Genomic DNA, 11,271 nt, shown 5'->3' on the forward strand with positions numbered 1-11,271 from the left:
TTATCTTGCTGTGGATGAATTGGACATCCACTGCCCGCAGCTTCCCTCTTGAAGTGCTGCCAATGCTCTCTCAATAGCCACTGAGAGGGCCTGGCAATATATAGTTCAGTACCAGGCAACCAAAAAGCTGCTGGCGCCTATCATAAGCCATCTGCAACTGCTTGTTTCTGTAGCTGACAAAGGCCATAAGAGTGTCCAACACGTTAGAATCCAAATTTCCGACCATTGGCATCAACATCCAAAGTGATATTAGTGTGTGAAGAGGAAAAATATTGTGTATTTATGGGACATTGATGAAACAGCTGGGCACTGATATTAGTTTAATTGTAGAGTTTCATCTTTTAGTCATAAACCTGCGTTACACATGTTCCCTGAATGAAGCAACAATGATTGAATCAGTTCAAAGGCGTAGTGATCTGTGCACCATCAGCTCCCTTAAAAGGTGCAGAATGATGTAGTGGAGCATGTCCATTCTCCCCAGAGATTACCGCTAATAAGAGGGTTAGTATTTATAGAAGATCCCCCCCAGTGGATACCCCTAATCCTGCCTCACCCCTTTCCATCCCTGCCCCATCGCTGTGCCTGGACTGTTCGCTCTCTGCAGTCCAACCTCGCCCCAGATCAAGCGAGGTAGAGTCTTCTTTAGTACAGCACTGCTCTGATTCTTTTGAAAGAAGAGAACAATTGCTTGGCCTCTTTTCTTGCTTGATGAGAGGGGGAAATTGCTGGGACTATTAGAGGGCACTTTCAATCTTTCATACATTTCTTCATTTTCCATTTTTTCCCCTCCTGCTCTGTTTGACCTAGAGCTAAGAAAACCAAACAACAATGCCCATCATGGAGCGTTTCGACTGCCATTACTGCAAAGACTCCCTGCTGGGGAAGAAGTACATAATGAAAGAGGACACGCAGTACTGCACTAAGTGCTATGAGAACCTGTTTGCTAACTGCTGTGAGGGCTGCTCTTTGGCGATTGGCTGTGACTGCAAGGTAAGGAGGCACCAGTGTTACCCTGAGGGGGATGGCTTTGATGTCAGTAATGTCTAAAACAATAACATACGCAATTTATTTATAACATCATCTAAAGGCGAGAAACATTTGAATGTGTTTTGATCACATTTTGACCCTGGAAAAAACCACAAACTCATTACTTCTACAAGAACATCCTAATTAATATCCTATGTTACAGATTTTCCAAAAGCGCATTTAATAATGTGTTAAATATCAACAACAGGACATGTCCTACAAGGATCGCCACTGGCACGAGCAGTGTTTCAAATGTGTGAAGTGCAGCCGCTCTCTGGTGGAAAAGGCCTTTGCAGCTAAGGATGATTTGTTGCTCTGCACTGAATGCTACGCCAATGATTATTCTTCAAAGTGCACCAGCTGCAAGAAAACCATCATGCCAGGTATAATGATGGCGATCAATACGGTTTGATGATAATGAATTAAGTTGTTGTTTTGTTTTGTTATCTGTATACACGCTCTTTGGTTTTGAATGGGGCGAGAAAGCATAGAAACACATGTCCCATATTGTCAGACTATGTCTTTAATTACAGTATAATTGACTACACCGTGTGCTGATTAGTTTGCTAAACCTTTTGTTAATACTCAGTGGTTATTGTTGCTATCTCAGGTTATTTACAAAGCATATGGACAATTTATCTAATGTTGGAATGCACTGTAAGTCATTTAAGGTTGTCAAGGGACCAATATTGGTTTAAAGAGTGTAGCTCAGGGGAGGGCAATGAGGTAATTAGGCAGGAGAGCAGGCAGGAAGCTGATTGGCTGGAAAATTGACGAGGCTGATTTAGAGCAGGTGTGTAAATGGTTAAAGGAGAGCAAGGCAGCACAGGAGGAAACACACAGTCTAGTCTTTAAAAAAAAAAGTAAAAGATACGAAAGTTGAGATTGAATGTTTATTCTTGACCTTGGGAACAGTATTTTATCACATAATCTTCCTCAGTAGATGGAGTTTCACAGTCGTAATAGATATTCAGAAGTTGACATTTCAAAATGACGGAGCCCTTAAGGACTTTCTGATAAATGTTTCTTATATGTGTGAATATGTGTGCAGAAAAGATGCCTACCACTAATACATATCAAAATATAAACAGTTAAAACCCTAGGCAGTCATGTGATTTCTCCTCTCCAACAATTGCAACCAAGATAATTAAGATTTTCCTCTTCCTACACATGGCGCAGGGCTATTTCGGGCAACACTGTGTTTTTGTCATAGAGGTACCATATGCTGACTGAGCTGCTCTTCTCCCCTGTGCCAGGAGCCCGTAAAATGGAATACAAGGGGAACAGCTGGCATGAGACCTGCTTCCTGTGCCACCGCTGCCAGCAGCCAATAGGAACCAAGTCCTTCATCCCAAAAGATAACGGCTACTTCTGTGTGCCCTGTTTCGAGAAGCAATTTGCCTACCAGTGCTGTGCTTGTAAGAAGGTAAGGTCACATTTAATTGTAATTGACTGCTGCAGTTAATCCCCCTGACTGTTGTTTTAATCTAACGCTCACATTGGCTGCAGAATAAAAGGGTGCATAGTGTCACTCTCACCCATGGATTTGTGTTACCTTTAGTCCATAACAACAGGTGGAGTGACCTACCAAGACAAACCCTGGCACCGTGAGTGTTTCCTGTGCATCAGCTGCAAAAAGCAGCTGCCCGGTCAGCGCTTCACCTCCAGGGAGAACTATCCCTACTGCCTTGAATGCTTCAGCAACCTCTATGCAAAGAAATGCGTGGGCTGCACCAAGCCCATCACCAGTGAGTCATGCTCATGTTTTCATGCACTCTGACAGTTTTCCTTACTCATAATCATGGCCTTTAGATGCGTTTGTGTAGGACTTGTCAGGTTAGCAAGGTGTAGATCTTGCATTAACCTGCACATTATATAATTCATGGCTCTTTGCTTGATGTCTGCAGGTCTAGCAGGAGCTAAGTACATCTCTTTCGAGGAGCGCCAGTGGCACAGCGAGTGTTTCACCTGCATTCAATGCTCCATGTCGCTGGTGGGACGCGGCTTCCTCACCCAGCGAGACAACATCTTGTGCACCGACTGCGGCAGGGAGAAGTGACCTTTCTATGAAGGGTTCACAGCTTTATCCTTAAAACAACAACAGCTCCTGTTCTCCTTTGCATGCCTGGTCTATAAAAAACTCAAAATGTCAGGTGCTTATTTGGGTCATAAATTACCATTAGTTCTCTCACGTTAGCCATGCACCATTTTCCATAAAGATTAACGTATATGTTTTTAACGTTAGGCTGCCATTGCTCCATGGTTGATGAATCTTCTCTTTGGTTGTTGAAATTAAAAGTCTCAAAGAAATATCCAGATTCTTCGGTTTGGATTTTACAGTTTTTATTGTCTCACCGATAGTAAACTGAATACCTTTCTAACATTTAAAGTACAAAATAATCAATTGTTAATTTATCAAATGTTCAACAAAAAAGAATCACAAGTTTGATTGCTGATGAAAATAATGGTTAGTTGCACCCCCCAAAATACTGTATGCTTTGCTTTTCTACAGGTCTGATTTTTATCACCTATATATTGTGCCTTTTACTTACTGTATGAATACCTGGACACATGTATTCACACTGCAGAAACCAAACATAATGCATGAATTATGCTTCTCTCATGTGAAGTACTTAAAGGTTGTTCCAATAAAGACCTTCCTATGGATATCATTCTATTCCTACTGTTGCTTATTTGAATATTTCTTATTCTGCTCCAAAGACACCATCCAGAGGAGGAGTCTGCTATAGGTTTAGGGTGGGCACAAAGTTCACCGTTACAAATATAGCTGTGATGGTAGGTTTGAAACCACGTCTTTTTACAACCAACAGTATTCAGACAATCATTGCTGAGAACAAACCTCAAGTGTGTTTTTGTTGCCTCTTGACCTCCTCACACCCAGCTCATTCATGTTGTCAACATACCGAGAATGACCATATATGGTATGATCAGCTGATCACTTGCTCTTCTTCTTGTACATTATCTACTAGCCAAAGACGCCACTTTGTTCTAAGCACAACACAAAAATACAAGTGACCATAACTGTGGACAACTCAAAACATGTCTCTTCCTCAGCATACGCAGACATTTGTGAAAGTTGGTTTACTTGGTAAAGCCGTTGGAAGAGTTGCGTAAGTGTCCTCACAGGGCAGGATGAGTGGCATAAAAATGCTGACAAAGATTTCCTGTCAGGATTTAGTCACATGGGGAGGTAAGACTATTTTACACTTCATACACTTGTGGAGGAATCAAAGAGGAAGGGGGAACAGCACAGAGGTAGGGACGTCTTATTTGATATATTTGACAGAAGATCTGGACCTTTAATATAGGTACATATATTTTGTATTTTACCTTACAACAATCAAACACACTTTACTGTTTGCAATGGCTTTTAGAGCATTTACACAAACACACGTTTATGAAAAGCAATCAGCTCCAAAAGAAAAGGACAAATCCAGCATTCAATGCATTGCGTACAATGACCCAAATGTATATATAGGGACCAAAGATGCAACAGTCCAGCATCTCATCCTTTCCAGTAGCACAGACATGGGCGCTGGCCAGAGCAAAACTAGAGAAGGTAGGGCAAGAAAACTGGGCTCAAGCAACCAAGTAACCCAACTGAGGGTAGTCCCACTTTTCAACCATCTGCTGGTCCTGTTGGACCGAAACGTTACTGCCCTCAACATGTTCTCCTTAGAGCCCGTTCATGGCTTGAAGAAAATCCAGCATGTGTCGTTGTTTGAGGTGTGCGACTCGATGCTCGCAGCCCAGGTACCATGTGTGCAGATGGTGACTTCCTCCAGCCGCAGGAAGTTAATTCGGATTCACGTTGTGGGAGTGGATAGGTGGGACGTCTTGCAGGAAGTCCCACTGCTCTATGACCCTGTGGCATTGGCAGTGGATGGTACCAGTGTGTGTGTAGCTACCAGCGACAGGTACCTTCTCTGTGATATCCGGACTGGGAGCAGCCAGGAGCTTTTTCCTCACAATCACAGCAGGCAGTGTGTCATTGTTACCTCAGTGGGACGAGGGGAATTCCTCCTGAACGGGCCTGAATCTTTGGGTAAGAGGTGCCAAATGTTTGTGGTACACGTTGTTCTGTAGGCTCTGGTTTAGCAAAGACATTATATAGCAATGCAGTTAATCATCTCATATCACTCCCCCATATTTCCATCTAGTTAGGGGATATTTGTTTTGCCAAGTTATCATTACTCTGTACTAATCCCTCAGGCATGTTTGTGATGAAGACGGGGATATGCCAGCGCCCTCCCCTGCAGTGGCCTCAGGAGGTGCTGGCAGCTGGAGTATGTTTCCCCTACATCCTGATCCTACAGCCCCAACTGCTGTCGGTCTACAGCATGGTGGACCAGCAGCACAAACACACTGTGAATCTCACTGGTGCAAAGGGACTGCTTTCCACATCAGGTAAACCAGACAGCATCAATTCAACACCCAATCCTAGCATATTGCAAGCTGAAAAGCTGTCAAATTGTGGCTTTGTTTTCGAAGATGTCGCCGTGTCTGTCTCAGTTTGCACTGAATCAGTCAATCATCCTTGCACCTACTTTTCCTACATGCTGAGTGTCTCTGAAACCCCAAAACAAATCTCCCCTCAGATGGTGTGCTAGTGTTCACAGAGAGAGACATTTTCAGCCTGCGCTTGGTGCCAATCGAAGAGCAAATCCAGGCACTTGTAAGGCATGAAAGGATCGAGGAGGCCTTACTGCTGCTGGATGGAGTTCAAGGGCATCATCAACTTGACTCATACAAGGTGAACTTCAATTCATAAGCACATAGTAGAATGCAAATGTGTCCCTGCTTAAAATGCTTTTTCTTCTGAAGGGTACAAAACATGATTTTTGAGGAAAACTAAATGAGAAAGACACATTTATAGAGTTTCTCCTTTCTTCTTTCCTTCATTTCGGATTGGTTTAGCTCTTTAGAGGATCCAAACGCATAAAGAGCCTGATGGTATTTAATAGATTTAGTGTAATGCACTTAAGAGGAGATTACTTAAACCAAAAAGGAGATGGCTTGGCGATTGGTAGAGAGTGAGGTTCTGAGGGGCAGTAGCAGGAGTGAGAAGAAAGATAGACTGGTATCCCGAAGCACAGGAGACAAAAGTACATTTAATCAAGTGTTAATAAACATGAGGGAACTAACTGAGAATATTAAATTGGAAACTGAGCCGTGGATTAGCTACCACTATAACATCAACAACAATCTGGCCCTGAATGTGTGAAAAGGAGGGGTTGAATTACTGGAGAGGTAATGAGTGAATCAGCTTTGCAATCAGGGAGCCTGGAGAGTATGGCAAGAACACAGACAATAACACACAGAGAAAATAAACAGAGGAGCACATGGAACACAAAAGCCCCAAAACACAGAGAAACAGAAGAGAACAAACAGAACGTTGGTTCATCCAGTTATTGTTGAAGAATTTCCCCCAAACTACAAATGTCAAATTTATAGTTGCACTAAAAAAATGACATGGGATCACCATAATCACAAGCATAACCGGTCTGGGAACCATAACTGTCTGTACGATACACCACTCTGTAAATCGTGTGCCGATCCATGTCCGAGACGTTGAAATTTCTCCAAGGATAAGTAAGAAAAATCTACAGATTCATTTGGTTGCATCCTCTGGGAAACATGAATGTCTGAATTGAATTCAAGTTCGCCCAGCATTACGAGAAGTATTTCAGTCTGGATGAGCATTTAAATTGTTAGTCTGTATTAGATTAGAAAGGCGGAAGCTGAATAAAAATAAGCAGACTGGATTAACAAGTCTTGCTAAAAGCTAACTTAAAGAGCTAAGTCACCTTTTATATTGTCCAAACAGAGTATATAGGTTTTATAGGGGACTATTTATTTCACTTTCACACTTGCCTAAGAAGCCTATCTCATTTTTTTCTGCATACTTTCAGTGCTGCTACAATTGTATAGATTCATACTCATCACTGAAGAACAGATTACAGATGCTGAGGTGTAGACAGACTACATTGTTGCTGGCTGATACTTTGGGTGTATTCCATCTGGATGAATGCACCTGATGATGTCTAAGATTTAGTGTAGTGTATGCCAGGTAACAGGTTAGAGGGGAGGGTGTTAGAACTAACACCGTGTGCGTCACTCCTTATTATTGGCCTGGTTTCATGAATTTATAATTTACAAATTGTAACACATTGCCCTCAATATTTGAAGAAGTCTTATTCTTCAATGATTTCGATTTGTTTTCCTGGCAGGAGCTGCTGAAGGCCATCACTTGCCTGTCTGGGTTTGTTCATTTTTACCAAGAGGGGTTTTCCGAGGCCAAAGATCTATTCATGTGAGAGTAAAAACCCTTACACGACACTCCAAATTCAAAGCATGCACGCTCAATAAATCCCAGCACACTGTGCAGTAATAAGTGAATTTTGTGAATAGTGGCTCTTTTCTGCCAAATTAGATCCAACAAAAAGCAATACTCATTACCTACTTGAACAGTACAGGTGAGCTTGACCCCAGAGAAATCATCCACCTCTACCCCGACATTCAGTCGTGTCTCAGCGCGGACTTTCAATCCCAGCTTGATCAGGCGAACAAGGGAAGAGATCTCCAGGCGCTCTGGCAAGGAGACAGGAACACATTTCATCATTACCTGGCCTTCCTGGGAGAATTTCTCCGAGCAGTAAAGGGGACGGAGCAAGGCCTGAAGTGCAGTAAGGAGGTGGACTGTGCCCTCCTGAGGCTGTACGCAGAACTGGGAGACTCTGAAAGCCTGCAGCAACTTGTAGCATTTCCAAATGAGTGCAGGCTGGACCACTGTGTTCCAGTTTTGGAGCAGCACAACAGGTAAAACATGATTATTTGTTAAATTTGCTGATGTATCATCAGAGTATTGATGTGATGTTGTTTTTGTTAAATGACCAATTACCTAATAAAACAGGTAGATGGAGATTGTGTCTTATTGTCTAATGGACCATTTGATGTTTGATCTCTTTTTATTCATAGATTCTTTGCCTTAGGTTCCCTTTATCATAGCCATGGAAATCACATTGATTCAATTAAGGTACAATTCCCCCCAGAACTAATTCAATTTATTAACTAGATGAGAAAAATGTAGCAAGTTTAAGCCTGTTATTTCTTCCAGACTTGGGTGAAAATTGCAGATGGCTTCCACAAAGACCCCTCTTGCTCAGATGTATATGGACACATAGTTTGGACTCTCAGTCAACTGCACGACAAAGATGTTGTGTGGAGATTTTCAGACTGGACTCTTCAAAAAAACCAGGAGGTGCCATTTTTCATTCTCTCAACTTAACAGCAGAGGGCAGACTTGCTTTTCAATACAACCATGTGTTAATCCTATAAACACACAGCAAAATGACATACATTAACTTAATTGACTTGCTTATACAACAATTATTGCAAATGAAATGTCTTATAACAGTTTTTCTTTGTCTGGAAAAGATAGGGGTGCAGATCTTCAACAAGCGTCCACCAGATGATCGATATGAGACACATGACGTCCTTGCTCTCTTGGAGAAGTACCCGCTGGCGCTGCTTTTGTATCTTGAGTTTTTAATCTATGATTTAAACAGTGAGGTGTGCACAGCAGCAGCCAGCTAATCTAATATCCCTGACTCCTTTATTAAATACACTGGGACATAATTGATGTAATCTGCCCCCAGGAGAAGAAACATCACAGCCGTCTGGCCCTGACATATGTTACTGAGATGCTACAGGACAAAGAGGAAGCAGATCTGATGAAGACCAGAGGGAAGTTGCAGCAGCTGCTATGGGAATCCAAATTCTATGACATCTCTACTGTATATGGTTTGTGGGGTGCCTCATGAGAAATTTTACTCATAAGAGAAACTTAATCTCATAAGATAATGAATGATTGTTCCAAAATTATATTGCATTATTCTCACTGCAGAGAGAGTTAAGTCAGCAAACCTGCACATGGAGGAAGCCATTCTCCTTGGGAGGGCTGGTGAACACTCTATGGCTCTGCAGGTGCTTGTTCACCAAGGAAACTTCCAGGCTGCCGAGGCCTACTGCTGCAGGGCTGCCCAGGGCCAGGACCCACAGTTCAGACAGACCCTGCTACTCACCCTGCTCCAAATCTACCTCAGCTCAGAAGATCTAACCAGTGCTGCCGTGGATCTGCTCAACCACAACCCTCTGGTCTTTGCAGCAGAGAAGATCATCCAGCTCCTGCCTGATTCCTGGTCTGTTCAACTGGTCTCCCAGTTCTTAGTTGGATCACTCAGAGAGACTTTCCACCAGAGGCGGATGTCAACACTGCAAAAGGCTTTGGGCCAAGCTGAGCTCATGCGGCACAAGGTCATTTGGGTAAGTGAATGACTGTTTCACATATTCTTTGCTCCATAATTGTGTTTATTCTTGTTGCCTTTTTTTTCGTAACCATGTTGCTTTTTCTCTCGCTTCCCTGCAGATGCAGGCCTCAAAAACAACATTCAGACTGGAAAAGGGGCAGAAGTGCAAGGTTTGTCAGAGAGACATCGCAGAGCCACAATTTGCCTGTAACCTCCATGGTGACCTGATGCATACAAGCTGCACTGGCTGTTCCTCATCTTAGGAACTCAGATACAGCAATTTATTGTCTGCTTATGCAATTAAGTGCATTTCTGAACTGTGGAGAATCACACTCATTTGAAGTTGGATAAGTGTCTGCTTCCTACCTGATTATTTCTGTAGATTACACTGTCATCTAGACAAACTCTGTACAAGGATTCAATTCATGGACGTTGGACCAGACACTTTCCATGATTAGAAAAAAGAAAATACATTGTGTAAATAACTGGTTTCAGAACGCAAAAAAGCAAGCAATGCACTTTTTTAGGGCGGCATGTCTGAGCCATTTCCTAGAGACATTGTAGACAGCAATAGCTCTGAAGTGGAGGACACTCAGGGACATATATTCACTGATCAGACAGTGGTGTTTAACATGGAAACCACCATTGGTCAACCTGATGACCAGAGGGAATTGGACCATCTTCTATGGCTGTATATATGCATTCCCCGCCATCACAGTTTCCACTGGCTGTGTATATTTGTCTGCATAGAGCTGGAAATAGAAGGTCAACATAAAAGAGTCTGCACATGTATTTATCCTGTTTAGTGCATTGATATACATTTATGAGCAACACAATAAAATCACAATTATAGGCTTAAAAATTAAAAGCAAATAGGTTAAGGAAGTGCAGAGTTTAGGGTCTTTTTCCCTTAATTTTACAATCGACCAAATGACATGTCTGTGCTGTGTTTGGAACATTAAATCATTTCTTACCAACATCATCCCTATGTCCAAATAATAACACACTAACCCCAGTGTGTCCACAAGCACCGTATGGAAATCTTTTATAAAAACTTAAACACATATTATTAAGTTGTATGCCATTTAAGATGTATTTGTCTATTTTCGTTGTAATTTAGTCATTAAGGCTAACCATAGCTGAGCATTTTGGAACAGGAGTTAGGGGAGACGCCTAAAGGAGCTGCAACAGTAACTTGTGCATTTTTTAGCTTGACTGATTGCAAGTTTTTGGTGTATGTTTTTGGCCATGGGTGTGTGACTAATTACTGTGCAGATAATAGTGAATTATGAGCATGTTGGAAGGGATTATTTCTTATGCCTTTGCCAAGATTTCTTCAGCTTTCCTCTCCTAATGATGTTTTTGTGGGACTTTCTTTATTGTTCTCACTGAGGGTCTGAGATTTGTGCTCATTTAATGTTCACTGTGTGGGTGTGATGAAACTCTTTGAGCGTTTAACTGAGGCTTAAAAGGATACACTTGATTTAAGCTTTGACTTGAAATTTCTCACTTGGAGTGTATAAGCCTAACCTCTGACTCATATAAATAAACTCTGATCCCAGAAAATCTAAGAAAACCACAATCCTAGCCTTTCCTCTGTTATGTGGTGGCATGAAGAATTGCCATGTCCTCCCTTCCTTATCGCCGCCTTGTAATTTCCATTATCTATGCATTTAATTTAAATCCCATTGTAAGCACCGCTGGAAAAACTGAAAAGTATCAGAGCAGGGGAACACACCAACTTTTCTCTGATCTGGTTTGAGATATGAAGCAGTCTCTCGCTCGTGGTGTGACTGTGAGGGCTGCTGCTCTCTGACTGGCTGGACTTTGGGCCGTGCCTGATGACCAAAGACCACTGGGTGGACCCCAGCCCGAGATCGTGTCCTCTCGTTCCCTCTCATGGTCAACCTGAGGG

General features: G+C 42.3%; 2 protein-coding genes across 2 annotated transcripts; both read left to right on the plus strand.

Annotated features, from left to right (window-relative positions):
* The first annotated feature begins 529 nt into the window (after positions 1-529).
* fhl5 (four and a half LIM domains 5) lies at positions 530-3,698 on the plus strand. Its single transcript, XM_063908100.1, has 6 exons — positions 530-630; positions 808-990; positions 1,235-1,409; positions 2,283-2,452; positions 2,588-2,774; positions 2,934-3,698. The coding sequence occupies exons 2-6, from the start codon at positions 829-831 to the stop codon at positions 3,083-3,085; spliced, it is 846 nt and encodes a 281-aa protein (XP_063764170.1). The 5' UTR covers positions 530-630; positions 808-828; the 3' UTR covers positions 3,086-3,698.
* Positions 3,699-4,084: 386 nt separating this feature from the next.
* On the plus strand, positions 4,085-10,938 carry si:ch211-266g18.9 (transforming growth factor-beta receptor-associated protein 1). Its single transcript, XM_063909720.1, has 11 exons — positions 4,085-5,092; positions 5,260-5,454; positions 5,646-5,800; positions 7,278-7,360; positions 7,519-7,866; positions 8,026-8,083; positions 8,165-8,308; positions 8,485-8,619; positions 8,706-8,850; positions 8,954-9,372; positions 9,476-10,938. Exons 1-11 carry the CDS (start codon positions 4,411-4,413, stop codon positions 9,617-9,619), a joined length of 2,508 nt encoding a protein of 835 aa, XP_063765790.1. The 5' UTR covers positions 4,085-4,410; the 3' UTR covers positions 9,620-10,938.
* Positions 10,939-11,271: the final 333 nt, after the last annotated feature.

This window comes from Eleginops maclovinus, chromosome 19 (assembly GCF_036324505.1).
Source record: "Eleginops maclovinus isolate JMC-PN-2008 ecotype Puerto Natales chromosome 19, JC_Emac_rtc_rv5, whole genome shotgun sequence".
NCBI lineage: Eukaryota > Metazoa > Chordata > Actinopteri > Perciformes > Eleginopidae > Eleginops > Eleginops maclovinus.

Excerpts from the sequence above, each read along its gene's own strand:
- fhl5 (XM_063908100.1), top strand. The coding sequence starts at position 829 with ATGCCCATCATGGAGCGTTTCGACTGCCATTACTGCAAAGACTCCCTG. Across the intron at positions 991-1,234 it reads CGATTGGCTGTGACTGCAAG|GACATGTCCTACAAGGATCG; the intron begins GTAAGGAGGCAC and ends TATCAACAACAG. Across the intron at positions 1,410-2,282 it reads CAAGAAAACCATCATGCCAG|GAGCCCGTAAAATGGAATAC; the intron begins GTATAATGATGG and ends CCCCTGTGCCAG.
- si:ch211-266g18.9 (XM_063909720.1), top strand. The coding sequence starts at position 4,411 with ATGGCTTTTAGAGCATTTACACAAACACACGTTTATGAAAAGCAATCA. Across the intron at positions 5,093-5,259 it reads GAACGGGCCTGAATCTTTGG|GCATGTTTGTGATGAAGACG; the intron begins GTAAGAGGTGCC and ends CTAATCCCTCAG. Across the intron at positions 5,455-5,645 it reads GGGACTGCTTTCCACATCAG|ATGGTGTGCTAGTGTTCACA; the intron begins GTAAACCAGACA and ends ATCTCCCCTCAG.